At 33.3% G+C, this 18573-nt stretch overlaps 2 protein-coding genes across 2 annotated transcripts; one reads left to right on the plus strand and one right to left on the minus strand.

Annotated features, from left to right (window-relative positions):
• Window positions 1–6734: 6734 nt before the first annotated feature.
• LOC116123945 (CDP-diacylglycerol--serine O-phosphatidyltransferase 1) lies at window positions 6735–14368 on the plus strand. Its single transcript, XM_031409679.1, has 13 exons — window positions 6735–7156; window positions 9730–9925; window positions 10337–10402; window positions 10508–10567; window positions 10793–10883; window positions 11251–11305; window positions 11477–11556; window positions 11684–11800; window positions 11964–12048; window positions 12489–12580; window positions 13243–13496; window positions 13628–13716; window positions 13831–14368. The coding sequence occupies exons 2-13, from the start codon at window positions 9753–9755 to the stop codon at window positions 13947–13949; spliced, it is 1281 nt and encodes a 426-aa protein (XP_031265539.1). The 5' UTR covers window positions 6735–7156; window positions 9730–9752; the 3' UTR covers window positions 13950–14368.
• A 156-nt stretch (window positions 14369–14524) lies between these two features.
• Window positions 14525–17149, minus strand: LOC116123961 (palmitoyl-acyl carrier protein thioesterase, chloroplastic-like). The gene is made up of 6 exons (XM_031409681.1): window positions 16627–17149; window positions 16343–16476; window positions 15887–16000; window positions 15641–15809; window positions 15489–15557; window positions 14525–15378 (listed from the first exon to the last, which is right to left on the minus strand). Exons 1-6 carry the CDS (start codon window positions 17014–17016, stop codon window positions 15049–15051), a joined length of 1206 nt encoding a protein of 401 aa, XP_031265541.1. The 5' UTR covers window positions 17017–17149; the 3' UTR covers window positions 14525–15048.
• Window positions 17150–18573: the final 1424 nt, after the last annotated feature.

The raw sequence follows: 18573 nt of genomic DNA on the forward strand, positions 1-18573 counted from the left end.
TGGCAGGTAACACGCCACGGCGTGTTACTAGCATGACAAGCCAGCCATTGTTTTGATGCAGAATAAATAGAATTTCTGGTTGCTTAATGGATGTTACTTTTTAGCTTGACCATACTTGAAATGAAAAAAAGGAGTTGATTGTTCAATTAATGATGTCATGAGGTTAAGTTCAACACAAAGTTGTTTGGATCGAAACAAAATGATACATTTCGACTGTACATTTCACTGGATCGGGCTAAAGTCGGCCCAGTTTCTCTAGAAAGGTTCTCACATCATTAAGTTATTGGGCTTCATTTGGTCCAATTAAACTTTAGTTTAATCAAATTCTAAATACTAGACGTATAAATAAATTTTACAAAGATTTTTATATAAATCAACGCGGCAAAAAACGAATGAAAGAAATTTTACAAAGATTGTTATACAAATCAACGCGGCAAAAAACGAATGAACAAAAAACGAATGAAAGAGTGTTTGTATATAAGTTTTTATAAAATTTATTTCTACGTTTAATATTATTAAATTTATACGGTAGTTTTCTAAACGCGTTTTTGTCAGGGGTTGTGAGTTGGATTGACCCATTTGACATGTGTAATTAATTCAACTACGTGAATGAATCTGTAAAGCAGGGATGGGTCTAAGCAAATCCGTGACTAAGGTTGACTTCATACATGTGAATGTAAGTACTAAAATTGGTAGAGAGATCAAAACCACAAATTGATTAACTGAATGTATATGAATTTCTTTTCCAATACTAAATTTTTTTGTCCTCTACTATAAAGGCATCAAACTTTATAAAATAAAATAAAATAAAACCTTCTCTCACTCTCTGAATCTCACCACAAAAATTGCTTCCTTCATTGACCATAAATAAACCCATCCCCTTGACCATAAAAATTTCTTGTCATGTGACCATTGTTTTTATTTTATTTTTTTATTTAATAACATAAATTTGATGCAACATCGATTTTGGTGATGGGGTTAGTCCAAATTGATTGGGTAAAAATTATTTTGAAAAGAGTGGAATCTCACCATATGTGTATGAGACAGGCTGGGAAAGTATGCTCCTTTCATGTCTAGATTCCTCATAATTTAAAAGAAAAAAAAATAAAAAATTCCTTGATTAAATTAAATTAAGATTTGCTGGGTATTAGAGAGGAAATTGAAGTCAGATATGCGAACTCCATTATGTGTTTTTGTCTGGAATTTCATCATCTTTCTTCATTCAACAAAAAAAAATTGTACTTTGTTGGTAACAAATTCTCCTGTGGGATTAGGACTAGGATCAAGTGTTGATGACATAATGTGAGGCCAGCCGTGTCACGACGACGGACATGTCCTCGTCGCGACAATTTACCGTTGCCGGGGTGTTGGATGGATTGAATTGACCAAAGCTAAAATTGACATGTTCAATTGGAATTGGCACCAGTGTTAAGGGGACCCCTTTGAGCTTTTTTGAGGTTTAATGTGTGGATTATTTGGTATGCTGGAAAAGAGGGGCAGGCCCTCTTTGGGCCACAGTTTTGTGAATCCCATGACAAAGTTAATAGGCCAAAATACTTTAAGTTGGGTAGTCATGTTTTGTTGGGAAACTTTAGGGTTTAAGGGAAAAAGCAATTAGATGTGATGCTTTGATCACTGTTAGATCTTTGATGGGTTTAAATCAAAAGCTTATCCCACATTGCCAAATAGTGAATGTTTTGTCTCATTCTTTTGGTCTTCAAGAAATCTCAATTAAAATTACTCATTTATTATTATTTTCCGAATAGCGTTATCCCTTCTAAACAGTTAGATTTAAATACAATCAACCCTTGAATTACATATATGTATTGTAAACTAACCCTACATAAATATTCAGTTACTTCATACAAGTGATTCATAATACAAATACTGATAGCATGACTGACGTCGTTGAAACGATGATTCTTATAAAGACTTTATTCTATCTTAAATTCTTATATCATATTCCAGTTAACTGTTGAATTATAAAGACGTAAAATTATTATCAAAACCACGTACAAGTGATTTATAAAGCAATTATTAACGGCACTGATGAGAGGAGGATTGATTTGGTACAATAACATTATCAAAATAATGTATAATACCCTACTTATTAATCAAGATATCGGTTGGTATGAGCTCAACTGATGATATTCCCATTTCATTTATTTAATTGATTGATCCATCAAATGATTTCAAAATGGAATTAAAATTAGGTTAAAGATGGCAAAAATCTTATTCAACCAAGTGCAAATGAGTTGGACACAAAGTAGGTGACCCAAGTGGAGCCACATAGCCAAACAAGGAGCGTAAGGGTGGAGCCCTTGGTTCATAATTATTGGTCACACTTAGACATAAAACAACTCAAAATTTCATTCCCCCAAGCTGGACCAACCCCTAATTAATTAATTAATTTTTTGTATTTTTTTTTTCTCATTTATTTCCATCCATTTATTCAGGTTTTGACCCTACAAATAAACATTAATCAGAACTCCATGTGGGTAGTGTTCCCAAGAGAGATAATAGAGATAGAGAAACAAAATTTAATTTCTAAATTATTTGGTTGATTAATTAATTAATTAATTAATTAACAACACTTGTAAAATACCAAACTAATTGCAAGATAAGGAAGAAGGTTTGTGTCACATCAACGAGTATGACACGTGTAGGCATATATTAGCATATACCGTGTATCTATTGTATTATCGTTATTTTTGTTCAACTTATGCTCGTATAATCTATTAATGAAGATGTATTATATCACTACGTGTGATATATACACGTACCGATTAAGGAGAATGTGTTACTTCAATATGTATGACATACATGCACATATCATTGACTAGTTGAATGTGTATTTGTTTCCGCACAAATAGGTGTAATTAGTAAATTTATGAACAACCCAAGTAAAATATCAAATTAATTAGAACGCAAATAGGAGGAAGATATTTGTGCAACGGATACATACACAACTAGCAAACGAAGATGCTTTATGTCAATTCTTATCGTAGTCGGATACACATTCACTACACAACTTTAATAAGCATGATGTAATTATAATAAGGAGATACTAAACTTATCGATTATGCATACCAAATGGACTTTCGATTGACATAGAGTATGATGTGGATAGTTTCCATCTCGACCATATTGCAGCCCACGTTAGTCGGGATGTCTATTCGATATGCACAATCGTAAGCGTAGTCTTACTCTTATAATAAAAAAGAATTTGGCAGATTGATGAGTAGTTATTTTATTTATTGAGGTTGAGATTTCATGGGTTGACAAATATTGTCTTTATGTGTATGTCTTTCTTTGGCTTTTTCTCTCTCTCTATCTTTTCTTCTTGAGGGTGGCTTGTGGTCTATTTTGTTGTTGCCTTTAAATCACAAAAAGGTGGGCGACCTTTATTAAAAAATATTATTTCTTTCGCATATGGTTTTTATCACATTCATTATCATGAAAAATATGCTCTACNATCGTAGTCGGATACACATTCACTACACAACTTTAATAAGCATGATGTAATTATAATAAGGAGATACTAAACTTATCGATTATGCATACCAAATGGACTTTCGATTGACATAGAGTATGATGTGGATAGTTTCTATCTCGACCATGTTGCAGCCCACGTTAGTCGGGATGTCTATTCGATATGCACAATCGTAAGCGTAGTCTTACTCTTATAATAAAAAAGAATTTGGCAGATTGATGAGTAGTTATTTTATTTATTGAGGTTGAGATTTCATGGGTTGACAAATATTGTCTCTATGTGTATGTCTTTCATTGGCTTTTTCTCTCTCTATCTTTTCTTCATGAGGGTGGCTTGTGGTCTATTTTGTTGTTGCCTTTAAATCACAAAAAGGTGGGCGACCTTTATTAAAAAATATTATTTCTTTCGCATATGGTTTTTATCACATTCATTATCATGAAAAATATGCTCCACTATTTACACATTTTTTATTAAAAAAAAAAAAAAATTTAAAACTTTTAAAGAAAATTTGGTTCTCTTATTAAACTCGATGGTCTAACAACTTTTCTACCTGTCGGTCACCGACAGTTCTAATAATTAGGGCGAATTAAAGATAGTGTGGATAGACGCATGACTCAAGTTCGATTCTCATCTAAACGTTTGCGATTAAAGTGGATGGTCATTACAATAGGTTGTTGTGCTAGTATTTCGCAAGGATTAGTCGAGGTGCGCGTAAGATAGCCTGAATACTTCGGTTGAAAAAAAAAAAAAAAATTCTTGGTCGATTAAAATGGTTTATATAAGTTATTGGAGATCATTTTTTCAATTCGACATGATATTTTTATTTTTATTTAAAAAAAAAAAAAAAAACCTAGCCTTTTGAGTCTAACATTTCTGGAGTTGATTTTTTTTTTATTTTTTTAATAAAAAGAAAGGATTGGAATGATGATTTACTTTATTCTCTTTGACCAAAATTAAGATTTATGTAAAAGAAGTTCAAAGTTAATCATATATTAAAGTAAAGACCAATTGGGGTTATTAATGATTGATTATAACCTTGAATGAATAGTATTATGATAAGCTACTTAATGATAAAAATTATTATGACAAAGTTACCTCTTAAATGATTGAGAATCTTACCTAATTAATTTAAAAAGACTGGTTTTGACCAAAATTACTAAGAAAAAGAAGTTCAAACTTTAATCATATGTTTAACTAAAGATTAATTTCTTAATTAAATAGTATTATGATAAGATTCTTGTCATAAAGTTACCTCTTTATTGATCAAAGATCTCACCTAACTATAAAGGAATGATAGGTTTTGATTCGAAATATGAATCAAACTACATTTTTACCAGCTTTCTGTTATGTTTTTATTATAAATTTTACGTTTTTATTATGATTTCATAGATTTTATGTTGATATATTAATACAATTATGTATCTTCGAAAAACCCTTCAATATTTCTTACAAAGTTTGATATTTATCGGAAAAAATAATAACAAATATGATTTTATATTTTTGTCTCGAAACACTTCTAACTTATTCATTTTTAAAATTTTTAATAACAAGAAAGTACAACATCAAATTATTGGTATTTTGATCTTGTTAGATGGTTCGTGACCCTGAAAATTAGACATACTTTAATATGGATCTAGATATTTCAAATACCTAAAACTGGATTCATATTAACCATGATACGTTTTTACAGTTCTTTTACTAATACGATTAACGATCATATTTTGTGTTAAAACACTTCAACCTCTATTTTAAAAAAAAAAATCCCACCAAACTAAATCATATAATTACTTAAAGAATATAATTAAAATCAGAATCAATCAAGACCAAAAAAAAAAAAAAAAAAAAAAACCGAGAAAGTATTGAGTGTGTGGGGTGCTGCTGACTGGCTGGAGTGGTCCCGTACACCTCATCATCTATCACTTGATAATTTAATTTTTATTTTTGTGAAAAACTTTGTAATAACTTTCTGGTACCCCTATGATTCTCTTATTCTCTTCTGTCCCCCGCTATTCCTTTTGACTTGTCCCTTTTAGCCTTTTCACTTCACTTCCAACTTATTAATTACTTTCACAATAATTAACTTTTATTTTTTTATCCATTCATTTCAGTTACTTCTAGTACTCATAGTATTTTTGTTCTTTCTATTAATGCTTTCTTACCACCCCTGTTTAATGATCAGTGATCACCTTCCATTTAATGCTCATTTTTTTTATTTTTTTTAAATATATAGAAAAGAGGAATACTTTTATGTTGCTATCGGCTCGACAAAATTTTTATCGTATAAACATCCATGATTTAAGTGAGGAATTATAGCGATAGGTTATTACATTAATATCATCTGGAGATTAGTTAAGATGTGCGTAAACAGACCCGATTCTATATATGTATAGGGGCTTGTTTTTATCATCCATATTTTGGTATAAAATTAATTAAATTTTATTGATTGAATTAATTCTAAAATTTTTTGGCATAAAAGAATATATACCTTTTGCATCTAATTTCCCATGATTTGTTTTGATCTCTTCATCTTCACTTGTCTATAGCATCTTCCTTTAACCATTTTTTTCAAATTCATTATCCCTAACTTTGATCAAGGTTCCAAAGGAATATCTATCATATCGATCTCTTATATGCAAATTGACGTGACATTATTCTTTCATTGCTCCATCAATCATCCCTATTTATCGAGCATGCGTTGAATTAAGTTGATTATTCTTATTCACTCTTTAATTTATTCCATATCATTTCAAACATTTATCGTGTGTGTATCTTTTTATTGATTACATAGGAATATAGGATAATGATAAAGTAAATGTTATTAAATCAAACGATACAACATCAACCAAACCCCTATTATGAAAAAGTATAATATTAACTGGTTTTTATCAACTGGTCACATTGATAACGTGATATATCAATTTTAAACGACTTTTTTTTTTCTTTTAAAATAAAAATAAAAATTAAATTAAAAAAAGTAGAATTATCTTCAAAACCTTTTCTCCCTTTAGTCAATTCCAAAATCTCAATCAAATCTCTCCCTTTATTCTTCTTCCTTCCTTACTTAGATTCCGTAATCATAATCTAGAAAACCCTTAAATTTAATCCACCCACCAAAAGGGGTAGATTAGTAAATTCCGCATCTCACCCAGGACCCGTCTTCGTTAGGGGCATTTTCGTCATTTCTCCCTCCCCACTTCGTTCTTTCCAAACACACGTATCTGAGAACATCTTCAAAATCTCCCTTTGACCGTCGTACCATTTACTCTCTCTCTCTGCCTGTCTGTCTGTCTCTCTCTCTCTTTCCTTCACCCCTCTCGAACTCCTCCTTTTCGCCGCTCCCCCAGAGAGCAGAAAGCAAAGAAACCGAGAAACAATTAAACCCACAAAAGAAAAACAGGAAAGAAAGAAAAAGACAGAGAGAAAAAGAAAAAGTTTCGATAAAAGTAACCCCTGAAGAAGAAGTTATTGTTATATAAATTCATAAATTTTTAGTCTCTCTGAAACTCGGCAATCCCTTCAAGATTTTAAAGCTCGAAACTTTTCGTTAACTCGCTCTCATTATTATTACAACTCTCAGTATCGCTCTCTCTTAACTTCTCTTTCTTTGATCCGACGGCCACGATCGTACGCTTACGCCTCTTCTCACTCACTCAATCTCTCTACGTAAGTTTTGCCTTTTTGAGCCACCTTTTTATCCGCTTCGTTTCCCTCTCATTTTTATTTTTATTGTTTTTTTTTTCAATTCATTTTTTTCTTCTGTATATCTACTTCTGTTCTGTATGCATGTGTATACGTTTTAGCCTTTGCCTCTTCATTGTGTTTCTTTGTCTTCTTCGTCTCCGTCTCTTAATCGGTTCAGTTGCTTTTTAGTTTTTTAAATATATATTTTTTTAATATTTTTTTGGGGGTTTCTTTACATGCAATCAATGAGTTATTTTTGAATTTGAGGGGCTTGAGATTTAGTATTTTTTATGATAATTGGTGCTTTTTTCTGTGTGTTTAGATTAGCTTAAGCAAGTTTAAGTGATGTGTTTGCTTACTAAATTTCTGTTTGTTTTCATAAACGTGGTGTTGGGTTTTTACTGTTTGGCAGGTACATGATCAAAGCGTTAATTTTTAAATAAACTTTGTGATTTGCATGTAATGTAAGTTTATTCTTCTTGGATTTTTTCAGTTCGCTGTAGTGTTTTACGTTGAGAAGGAATTGAGTTAGTTGTTGTGCTTTTGGCTTTAGAGTTATTAGTGCTTTTTTTATTTCACCTTTTTGCGTAGAAATTTTCAGTTATTTTAGACCACGGAATTTGGAGTTAGGTGAGTGGGTTCCGTGAGTTTTAAGGATTGGTTTTAGCTCTACCCATTGAAAGCTATGTGGGTTTCATTTTGTCGATGTAAAGCTGTGGCAAGTTTAGCCAGGCTGGTAAAGCTAGACGAAGCATGTGGGGTTTTAATATATTTAAGAAGTTTATTTATTAATGGAAGTGAAATATTACCTGGTTTTGAAAATGCTTTGAATCTTGCCAGAAAGTTTGAGTCTCTATGTTGGGTTGGAGTTATTTTTAGTTGAATGAGAGTGGGAGCTAATTGCGAGCTATTTGAAATTAAGAATAATTCTATGTTGTGTTGTAGTTTTTTTTAGTTGAATGAGAGTGAGAGCTAATTCCTAGCTATTCAAATTTGAAGGATAATTCGTGTGCATCGATGTAATCATTTGAAAATTTGTTTTGTGATGGATAGATTATGGTGTATATATCTGTTGGGAGCCTATAGGAAGTGGATTGTCAGATCATATGGAGTGTTATGGAGTAATGGCCTCTCTTGTCGAGCAATATGTAGGGTCCATTGATTTGTTAGGATGTGCTATTGTTGTTTTATGGTTAATATGGTGAATTATTGAAGTTTACTAGAAGCCATCTCACTGAAAATGGCCGGCTTTATACACTTTGATGCAAAACATATTGGTTGGATTTACATTTCTTGTGGGAACCTATTGTTTTTATGGTAACATCTATCGCATTTAAAAGAACAAATACTTAATATCAGGTCAGGGCTGTGAGATAAAGCACCAGACCTATTATTGCAACTCTAGTTATTGTATGGGTTAAGTTTTAGAATTTCATAGAACGGAAATACATATGTACATAAATATATATGTTTATTTATTTGGTAGTTTTCACTTTCGGTGATGGGCCTGCTTGTGCTGATGGACTTGTACATAAAATTATTACCTTTAAAGCATGATGTAGAAATTCACTTATAATGGTACTTAAACTGTGTCCCTAGCTTTATCACTGTAATCTGTGTCTAGATAAAATTACTAGTATTCTATGAAGATCTAGACTGTCTCACATCAAAGTTTTGCTGATTAAGCTATACCACTCTATCCTACATTGATATATACCTTTTGTAGATTGTATGTGTGACTGTTGAGATCTGAGGTGAAAATATTGGTATTATTTGTACTGCTTTATTAAGTATCATACTAGTTTAGGAAATTCTTTATGTAAAAACTTTTGCTTACTATACTTTCCATGTTAGATTATGCACTACATCTTTAATGTATAAGATTTATAAGTTTTTGTAAGAACCATGTGACTATTTGTAGTATTTACTAATGTGTTTTGATTTCATCAGGGGAAAGCTTTTGCTTGTTGATTATTTTCCTATATATCTTTGCTAGAATTGTAAACTGCTTTTTGTGCTATTATGGACTATAGTAACAGATTTCTAGAATCTGTACTTAAATTTTTTTCATTCACAAGTAATTATTTATTGGCAGCGTCAACGGGAGTAAAGGTATATCTTTTTTTTTTTCTTTTTTTTCTTTTTTTCAATTAAAGTTAAAAGATAACTGTTCAGTGACACTTTTCGGCATGGTGGCATTTTTTTGTTTGATTTTGACAATCAAGTGTACATTGTGACAGTGCTTCTCTATGATTTGATAATCTTATCTATTTATTTATAATCATGTAATCTCTTATCATATTTAGTTGGACCTACATACACTTTCATCATTTAATAAAATAGTTGTTTATTTTCTATCTTGCTTTTGCACAAAATAGTATATTTCACAAATTTACTGTTTTGTACACTTAACAAAAAATGGTTAGATTATCTATTACCTTATTTGGTTTAGGTCATCTATTACCTTATTTGGTTATCCTTATTGGTTAATAAGTTGGGAAGTGCTTTTGTTTGTAACAGAGATTACATGTTTTAATTATCTTCTCGATTTGCAGTGATCAATTTGCATCTCATAAACATGGGGCTCAGCGAGCCTAATGGTCACAGCAGACTGAGAAGAAACGATCATCCTGTCCAAGAAAATGGTGATTCTGATTTATCTAGTGTTGGTGATGAGTTAGATCCGTGGACAGCATGGGCATACAAGCCTCGTACCATTTCATTCTTGCTTATCGGTGCATGCTTTTTGATGTGAGTGTGATGACAATAAACAGTTTATTTATGACATTGAGATACAATGGGCACTTGATGTAGTTTTTGTATTTATTTCTGTTGGATTAACAGTTTTCGTGGTGGGTGTAACTTATAGATGGTATACCAACTTGATGTATTCTGATATGGATAGAGTTTTGTCTTGTGCTTTGAGTTAAATAATGCTTTATATAATCTCTTATTGAAAGATTATAGGATGTAGTAATGATGGAAAATGATAATTATTATTAAGTTTCTCGACAAAGTGCATAGCACTCAAGTAATTATACAGAATATTAGAAGGTTAAATCTTTATTTTTAACTATTTGTAGTATCTTAACAATTTTTTTTTTTTTGTTATCTTTTAATTACAATTATTTTCTTAATTTTTGTTCTGTATACGGTTACCAGTTGGGCAAGTGGAGCTCTTGATCCTGAAAGCACTGCTTCTGGAGATCTTGTTACATCTGTCAAAAGGTGCGTTCCTGTAACCTTTTTGTAAGTAGTTATTTCTTTGAGCAATTTATCTTTAATGCATCTAAGTATAATAATTTAAAAGCATGTCATTGCTTTTTCTTGTAGGGGTGTATGGGCGATGATTGCAGTTTTTCTTGCTTACTGCTTACTGCAGGCACCTTCTACGTAAGTTGTTGAATCTGAATACTGTAGTTTTATTTCTTATGAACTAGTCAACACTCAAATATTTTAGTATGTCTTCAGGAGTGTTTTGTTGGTATAAAAATTGATGTTCACGAAAGTCCGAATATAGAAACTTATGAAAATCATTGAATTTGCCTTATGCTTTTGAGTTTTTTACATACTGCTAGCGATGTGCTCTAACTTGTGAAAATCAATATTTGATTACAGGGTTCTCATTAGACCACATCCTGCTATTTGGCGTTTAGTTCATGGAATGGCTGTCATTTACCTTGTAGCTCTCACATTTTTACTTTTCCAGGTTTGTTGTTTTTTAAAGCTGTCTTTTTTCATGTGTTAGTATTTTCATGTATGTATGAGTATATACATCTATATGTGTCTATTTATTTATCTGTGTCTTGTCTGTAAGCTTGAACACTGGAGTATTATTCTTGACTTTGTTTTTTTTTGTGCACTATCTAATTTTTTTGTTTGGTTGGCATTCTTGAAATCTCAAATCATATTAATGGGATAAACTCAGGTGCCATCATAAATTTACACTCTATATATAACTGAATCATGTATAAAATCATAGACCACTGAATGAGTTCTGCTCTGCTTATCTTTCTCTTATGCTGATTTTGAAATTGAATCAATAATTACCGACAGTGGCTTTCATTTTCTCGCAGAAGCGTGATGATGCTCGTCAGTTCATGAAGTTTCTCCATCCTGATCTTGGTGTTGGTAATACTTTGGAGCTCAACAATAATACTTTTTTGGCTTTTTCCTTTTTATTTTCATTATTACAATTGTAATGCATTTGAAATCTTTGGTAAAGGTTTTTTTATGAGATTGGCTAGGCTTATTGATTGCATAAATGAGATTCTTAATATTCATTTGCATGACTTGATGCAGAACTTCCAGAAAGGTCATATGGTGCTGATTGTCGCATTTATGTGCCCGAAAACCCCACGAGCAGGTTTAAGAATGTTTATGTATGAAATTCTTCTTTCACAGACTGTCTACCCTCATTTTTCTCCTTTTGGCTGTTTTTATGGCATTGGTATTTTTCATTGCAATAGACAATCACCTCAGACGTCTGATTTAATTGGTTCTGTGTAGGAAACACTTTTTGATGAATTTGTTCTAGCACATATTTTTGGATGGTGGGGAAAGGCTATATTGCTCCGTAATCAGCCACTTCTATGGGTTCTGTCAATTGGATTTGAGTTGATGGAGGTCAGTGTGTTGACTTTAAACTCATGTAGTTTGTTCTGGTGTTCCCTTTTATGCATGGGATGGGTTTTCTGCTGTTGTGTGTCCCTCTTAAGCTTGTGCACTATTATTAAAGTTAAGGTCGCTAATTGTTTGTCATATTATCTTTCTTCTTGTCATTTTTCAGTTTACTTTCCGCCACATGTTACCGAACTTCAATGAATGCTGGTGGGACAGTATAATTCTGGACATTTTGATCTGCAATTGGTTTGGTGAGATTGCTTTGGCCCTTCTTTTTATTTAAAATTATAATCATTGTTGGGTTTTTGTGTGCATGTTTTGTACTTTTTATGTTGACAAACTTTCATACGAGGGAAAAAATTGTGTTTTGGTTGTGAGTTCAGAAGTGGTTGCCATACATGATTGTGAAATTCATGCTGGTATCAGTGCTGTAGTTTTAACTGTCAAGCTTTTGTTGGGTGAGGACCTGTGTCTTCGATTAGTTATTTGTAATGCATTCAAAGGTTATATGGAGAAAAAGGTCATATATACTCTTGATTGCTCGATAATGCTGGTATCATTTCCTGCAGCTTATCATTTATTGTTTATATGGCTTGATATAGGTTATTCATGTACTTCAATTTTTTCCGAGGAAAGTTTTGAATTATTGTTTCAATCAATTGTGACAAGTTTCATTTGGTAAACTTTGCAGGCATCTGGGCGGGAATGCATACTGTTAGGTACTTTGATGGGAAAACATATGAGTGGGTTGGTATAAGCCGCCAGCCTAATATCTTTGGGAAGGTATGTTTTGAACTTCTTAATATTAAATGATTAGTGGGATTACTATTGTTTTAAAGACATATCTGGCTTGCAAGTGAAACATCAGCATTTTGGCTTTGAGCATAATGGTACCATGGTAACATATTTGAGAACTGAGCCCAGTTCTACTTCGAGGCGTGGTATCATTTGCAGATTGTATCATTAATAACATAGACTTCCTTAATCAGAACTGTAAACCAATCAGGTTTCCTTTTGTCTCTCTGTAAAAGTGGCTTATAGTGGTTCATAAGTAAACCTGATGATTGCTGATATGTTACTAATGTAAAATCATTTTGGCAGATTTAAGAGCCCAATTGTTAATTTAAAATCATTTTGGCAGATTTAAGAGCCCAATTGTTAATTTGTGTCAATTACAAAGTGATTTGACAAGATTTATTTCTCTTCCCTTTTCTGAGGAACAGCATTTTTCTATGCATGATCTATGTGGGTTGTGTGTTAAACTTAAAGCTAGTGCTCACAATATTTATTTTGAACTCTAGCCTCCTTTAAAGTTGAACACATTTTTGTCAATTTATTTTTTTACTTCTGTGCTAGCACTCATCTCAATGTTTAACTTTTATATTACTGTGTCACCTTAACTATTAAAATTTATATGAAAATTGATGATATTGATTGTTTATCAGTTTAAACGAACGTTGGGACAATTTACACCAGCACAGTGGGATAAAGATGAATGGCACCCATTGCTTGGTCCATGGCGGTTTATTCAAGTTCTCAGTCTTTGCATTGTCTTCTTGACGGTTGAGCTTAACACCTTTTTCCTAAAGTTTTGTCTTTGGATTCCTCCTCGAAACCCTGTGATCATTTATAGATTGATCTTGTGGTGGCTAATCGCAATACCAACAATTCGTGAGTACAATACATACCTCCAAGACAGGTATGCTTCTTCACTGTCTCTGTATCTCTCTCTCTCTCTCTCTCTCTCTCTGTGTGTGTGTGTGTGTGTGTGTGTGTATGTGCATTCACTTGTGCATGCTTGACATTGATTAAATATTATCAAATTTCCAGAAAACCAGTGAAGAAGGTTGGAGCATTTTGTTGGCTTTCCCTTGCTATTTGCATTATTGAACTTCTAATTTGCATCAAGTTTGGACATGGTAGGTTTTCTCACTTTATCAACTAAGAGATTTGGTTTCAAGTTAATCTCATTTCACCAACTTTTATGGTATTGTTGAACTGATGCTTCAATTTTTTATTGTAATGTCTAACAGGCCTGTACCCTAAGTCTATGCCTTTATGGTTGGTAATGTTCTGGACATCTGTTGGAGTGGTTCTAGGAACGTTCTTGATTTTGTGGTCATACAAGAGTTTGTGTAGAAAGAGACGATGATTTTGGCCATGTGGTACATTATTCTTTGATTTCTTCGTGCTCTTATGGGTATTCATCGGGTGTTGTAAATACCTCTCTTTATAAGTTGTAAATGGTTATTCCCTTAGGTTAGTGGATCACAGTTTCTTGAGCAGAGAATATTAATTATTTCTTGTTAGGTAGTGGGAAATGCTTCTAACATCAAGCTCTTGAGTCGTAGTTTGCCAATATTTTCAATTGGCAATTTTTTATCTAGTCATTTTTTAATTTTACCTGTATTTTTCCTTCTTCCAGTGCAGTTTATTTCATCTCAATTTATTCAGTGCATATGCCAATGTTGCACTTGAATGTCATAGCAAATGGTGAAGCCATTTTTCTGTTATGTAATACTTATCGAAGCATAAACCTTCTATGTTATACAACCCTGATCTTACTTTTCATGTTGCTTTCCCTGTTTCCGGAAGTTGTTTTGGTTTGTATACTATTGATCAGAACATCCTTCAAAATTGAGAAGAAACAACAAATATTTAGTAGTATGTTCATGCAAATGCATTGTGAAGAGTTGATGAAGAACACAATTCTTGTTCTTCCTATTTTTCACTTTTATTCATGTTGATAGGCATTTAAATAGGCTAAATGCTAGTAGGAAGTTTCAACAGAGTTATGCTTGAACTTGACGTCTGTTCAATCAATGAGCAAGTTCTTGATAAATTTTGCTTGACTTGTTCATCGTGTACAGCTTGTGGTTTAGGATTTAGGAACTGTTAATAGTGTTACTAGACTCAACTTATTACAACAATTAATTTCTATGGTACAAACTTGCTGACACGGAAACAGAGGTAATCGCTAGAACTTCTCAATTTAGAGCCATTTCTCACAATCACCGCCTCACCTTTTTGACCCACTTATTTCGGCAACAATCCATGACTGCTTGTGTTCTGTCACCTTTATTTCAATCTTCCTTGAGCTTGACAGGAATACTGGAGCGGACCCCTGAAAAAATTCTGGGGACAGAGGCAGATCCACTAGTGCCCTTACAGATAAAATTATTTCAAGGCACATCATAATGGACCGACCCCCTTCCTTGCTAAACCCCTTGTAGTAATCTTTTTATTAAATGCTAAGCTGAAAATGGCATGGGTGGCAGCTTCTCTTTCCAGGTTGTTCTACCTCTAACAATCTCCTGATATTCAGTCTGGAGAAGATGTGTATATCTCAATGGACCCTTTTCAAAGGAACCGATGAGTCCGGCGCCATTGACGATTTCAGATGCCAGAGAAAATCCATTGAGTAGAGTGATTCTGCTGTCTTGTTTCACCCCTTCTTTTAGGATCCCATCTTCATCAGGTTGGCAAAGAGCTTGAACTTTATCTGAACCTCCGCATTCCCTTCTGTATTCCAGTATAATACCAGATAGCTGATGAGTCTCCAGGAACTGGTCAGGGATAGTCTGTCCATGGAAACAAATCCAATTAAAATAGAGGGGAAAAAAAAAAAAAAAACCGTTGAAATAAGGATGATCCCGGGGATAACATTACCGGATGGGTTCTAGGGTCTTACCTCGAGCATCCATCTGACATACTTTACATTGTTGACATGGTGGTTCATGTCCAGATCACTTCTCTTAGGCTGCAAAATGAGGATTTGACATTAGTGAATATGTAAATGTGTGTTTAGCTGTGGAATGAGCTGGTGATGTTAATAAACTTTACCTTCAAGTCAGAGTTCACATATTTAGCTTTATTATCCAACTTGAGAATTTTCTCAGGAACATCTTCTTGGATTGCTTGCTTATCTATAAACCAAGGTGAGATCTCAGCTCTAACCTCTTCTGGCATTTTTGAGAGACGCCTTGTCGCCTCATTCATCATCACCCAAGTGCTGTTTCATGTTTAAGTTGTTAGCAAGATCATCGATGTGTTTATTCAGGAATGTATTTAGCAGAAGTTCAAGCATACCTTGTAGCGCGAGCGAAAATGTGACCTGTGGTTTGACTTCGGATCAACCAGTCTCGACGCATTCCATTCTTTCCGGATGCTCCAACCCATGTGTCGATTTCTACTACCTCTCCCCTGCAAGATATAGATGTTCTTAGCTTTTTTATGTAATCTAGAATTCTATTGAACTTGGTTTGCGAACCCCAATTTCAAGACTAAAGTCCTTATTAAACCAAAAACCTCAATTTCTACGAATTTTGATGCTAGGAAGAGTCCTGATTACTTTTGGTAGAAGTGCTTCTGCTCAATAAATTCTTTCTAGTAGAGAATTTCCAATAAATTTACTATAATTCTAGATAATTCCTTTGAATAATGATATGGTTTTTATAGCCGGTTTATGCCTGTGTGAAAATGACAAAAACTTTGTTGAAGTTGAGTTGTAATTGATGGCGACAAATTGATAATAATAAGACTTACCAAACTGGATAATGATCAACTTGAACTTGCATCCTTGAGACAACCCATATGAGATTGTTCCTCATCATTCCATGTGTTGCTCCAAATCCATTACTTAGTAGTCCTGACATCCATACATGATTCAATGCTGTTTCCTACATAAACAAATTCTTCTCAGAATCCTGGAAATAAAAAAAATTCTCGATACCCATTATACTTTTTGAAGAGCCTTTCTTATGTGTATGCACAATATACTTTCGGACGTCTGCACGAGAGAAAGACTGCAGAATAGTTTTGATCATTACCTGGAAAAGATTAAGGAGGCTCTCAAGAGTTGCAGTTTTATCAGGGCCAACCTCATAAGATCGAATAACAACAGTTTGCCTGTAGCCAACTCCTCCTTCAATGATGAGTCCCTGACGATGAGGATCAACAAACCGCTTGGCTGTAGGAATATTTTGGCGAACATGAACTTCTGGCATGCAAGCTTTATCTGCAACAACAGAAGCCAAAGAAGTGCTTGCAACTCCAGCTTTGTGGCGCAGCAACTCCACTTTACTTCGAGAACTCCTGTCATATTTGACACAGTTCAGCGTCTGCATATGAGGCTCATGGCTATTAATATTTCCAGAAGAAGAAGAAGAAGAAGAAGAACAGTTAACATGATAAAAAATTACACGAAGATAAGCAGCCATTTATTTATTATATGTTTTTTGCTGCTGAAGATGTGCAAAGTTTGAAACAGAGAAATGGGCAGGCAAAGGCTTAAATAAGAGAGAGATGGACGGTTTTCTCAAAGAAAATATTAAAAGTTTGGGGAGAAAATAAGAGAGTTTCTAGTGAAGTTGTATAAAATCAAGAGAGTTGGTGTTGTTTTGAAGCAGAAAATTGTGGTAGAGGGATCTTCGTTTTGATCGACAAGCCAAAGAAGAAAGCGAGAGAATGAAAAGAACAAAGAGTTGGGTGAAGAGTTTTCTTGAATGGCAATATGACATGTCTTGTAGCTGCAAGAAGAAACAAAAAGAGATTGAATTATAAATTATTCTGAGAGTGATAGACAAGGGAGAATTCTCCCTTTTCTGTGAATTAGAGTCTGTTAAGTTTTTGTTAAGTAGATTCTTTACCTCAACTATTCTCACTGTTTTTTGTATGCTTCTGAAGTTCCCCAGTCTCCCCATTGATTTTTCCCAGGAAAATTTTTGGGCAGTGGTGTTGTAGAGAGGCTCTTAATTTGTTAGGGAAATGACTTTTCTTATAACATTGTAGTAATGTTTCGTATATAAAGTTGGGATTCTAATGCGATCATGAATATGATTGGGTGTGGACGGTACTCGATCCTCCAGATTTTTAGGGGTCGTCAGGACACATCAAACACTATGTAACATGCATTGCTCTTTTAAATGTTGAACCTTAATTATATAAACTCTTCCTAATTGATGATCCATAAGTACATCATTAATTATACGAATGAATAGTAATTATAACATCGTCTTACAATTAATAGGATATTGTCAAGACAACAATAACATTACTTTAGATGCGGATATCAACATGGAAATGTATCAGTAATTACATTATCTTACAATTAGTAAGGTGTTGTCACATCAAGTATCATATTAGTTTGAATACAAACTTGGTATCTTAACTTTGTAATTATCGCCTTCTCTTATAATCTTTCATCTTATGTGACATTGACGCATGATATTAAGGATGGCATAACATTCAGAATTCAGCGCAGATCATAAAACTTCAATAACTTAAGTTGTGAATAGTGGTCAAGATAAACTATGACAAGATCAAGAAAATGATCACATCTTGAGTTCCAATGAAATCTAACTTATGAAGTAATTTGATCATCTCCAAACACTCTCCAGCAAAAAAGAGTGGCTTCTGTCTGTCTTTGAATAAGGTTAAATCTTGGCCCTGATTACTTAACAAACTATGCTTCATTATTTATTGGTGCATAGGCATTATTGTATATGGCGACTGATCACATTGTAAAAGAAACATGCTTTGGCCTGAGAGGGGACAAATGGTAAAAATCAAGGTATCAATGAGAGGGGACAAATGATCTCAGACTTCTGTGTGAGACAAACATTTCTGGGAACTTTTCTAGTGAATAGAGAACTTGATTGTTACTTAAACAATTACCAACTGTTGCTGCTAAATCGATGTTTGATATTTTCTATACTGAGTTTAAACTTAGTTATTCCCGGTATGATATTAGAAGCTGACAAAGAGTCAATTACCAC

This window comes from Pistacia vera, unplaced genomic scaffold (assembly GCF_008641045.1).
Source record: "Pistacia vera cultivar Batoury unplaced genomic scaffold, PisVer_v2 Contig1030, whole genome shotgun sequence".
Lineage (NCBI taxonomy): Eukaryota > Viridiplantae > Streptophyta > Magnoliopsida > Sapindales > Anacardiaceae > Pistacia > Pistacia vera.

Excerpts from the sequence above, each read along its gene's own strand:
- LOC116123961 (XM_031409681.1), bottom strand. The coding sequence starts at position 17,016 with ATGGCTGCTTATCTTCGTGTAATTTTTTATCATGTTAACTGTTCTTCT. Across the intron at positions 16,001-16,342 it reads GTTGATCATTATCCAGTTTG|GGGAGAGGTAGTAGAAATCG; the intron begins GTAAGTCTTATT and ends TATATCTTGCAG. Across the intron at positions 15,558-15,640 it reads ATGTGAACTCTGACTTGAAG|CCTAAGAGAAGTGATCTGGA; the intron begins GTAAAGTTTATT and ends CTCATTTTGCAG.
- LOC116123945 (XM_031409679.1), top strand. The coding sequence starts at position 9,753 with ATGGGGCTCAGCGAGCCTAATGGTCACAGCAGACTGAGAAGAAACGAT. Across the intron at positions 12,581-13,242 it reads AGCCTAATATCTTTGGGAAG|TTTAAACGAACGTTGGGACA; the intron begins GTATGTTTTGAA and ends ATTGTTTATCAG. Across the intron at positions 13,717-13,830 it reads TTGCATCAAGTTTGGACATG|GCCTGTACCCTAAGTCTATG; the intron begins GTAGGTTTTCTC and ends AATGTCTAACAG.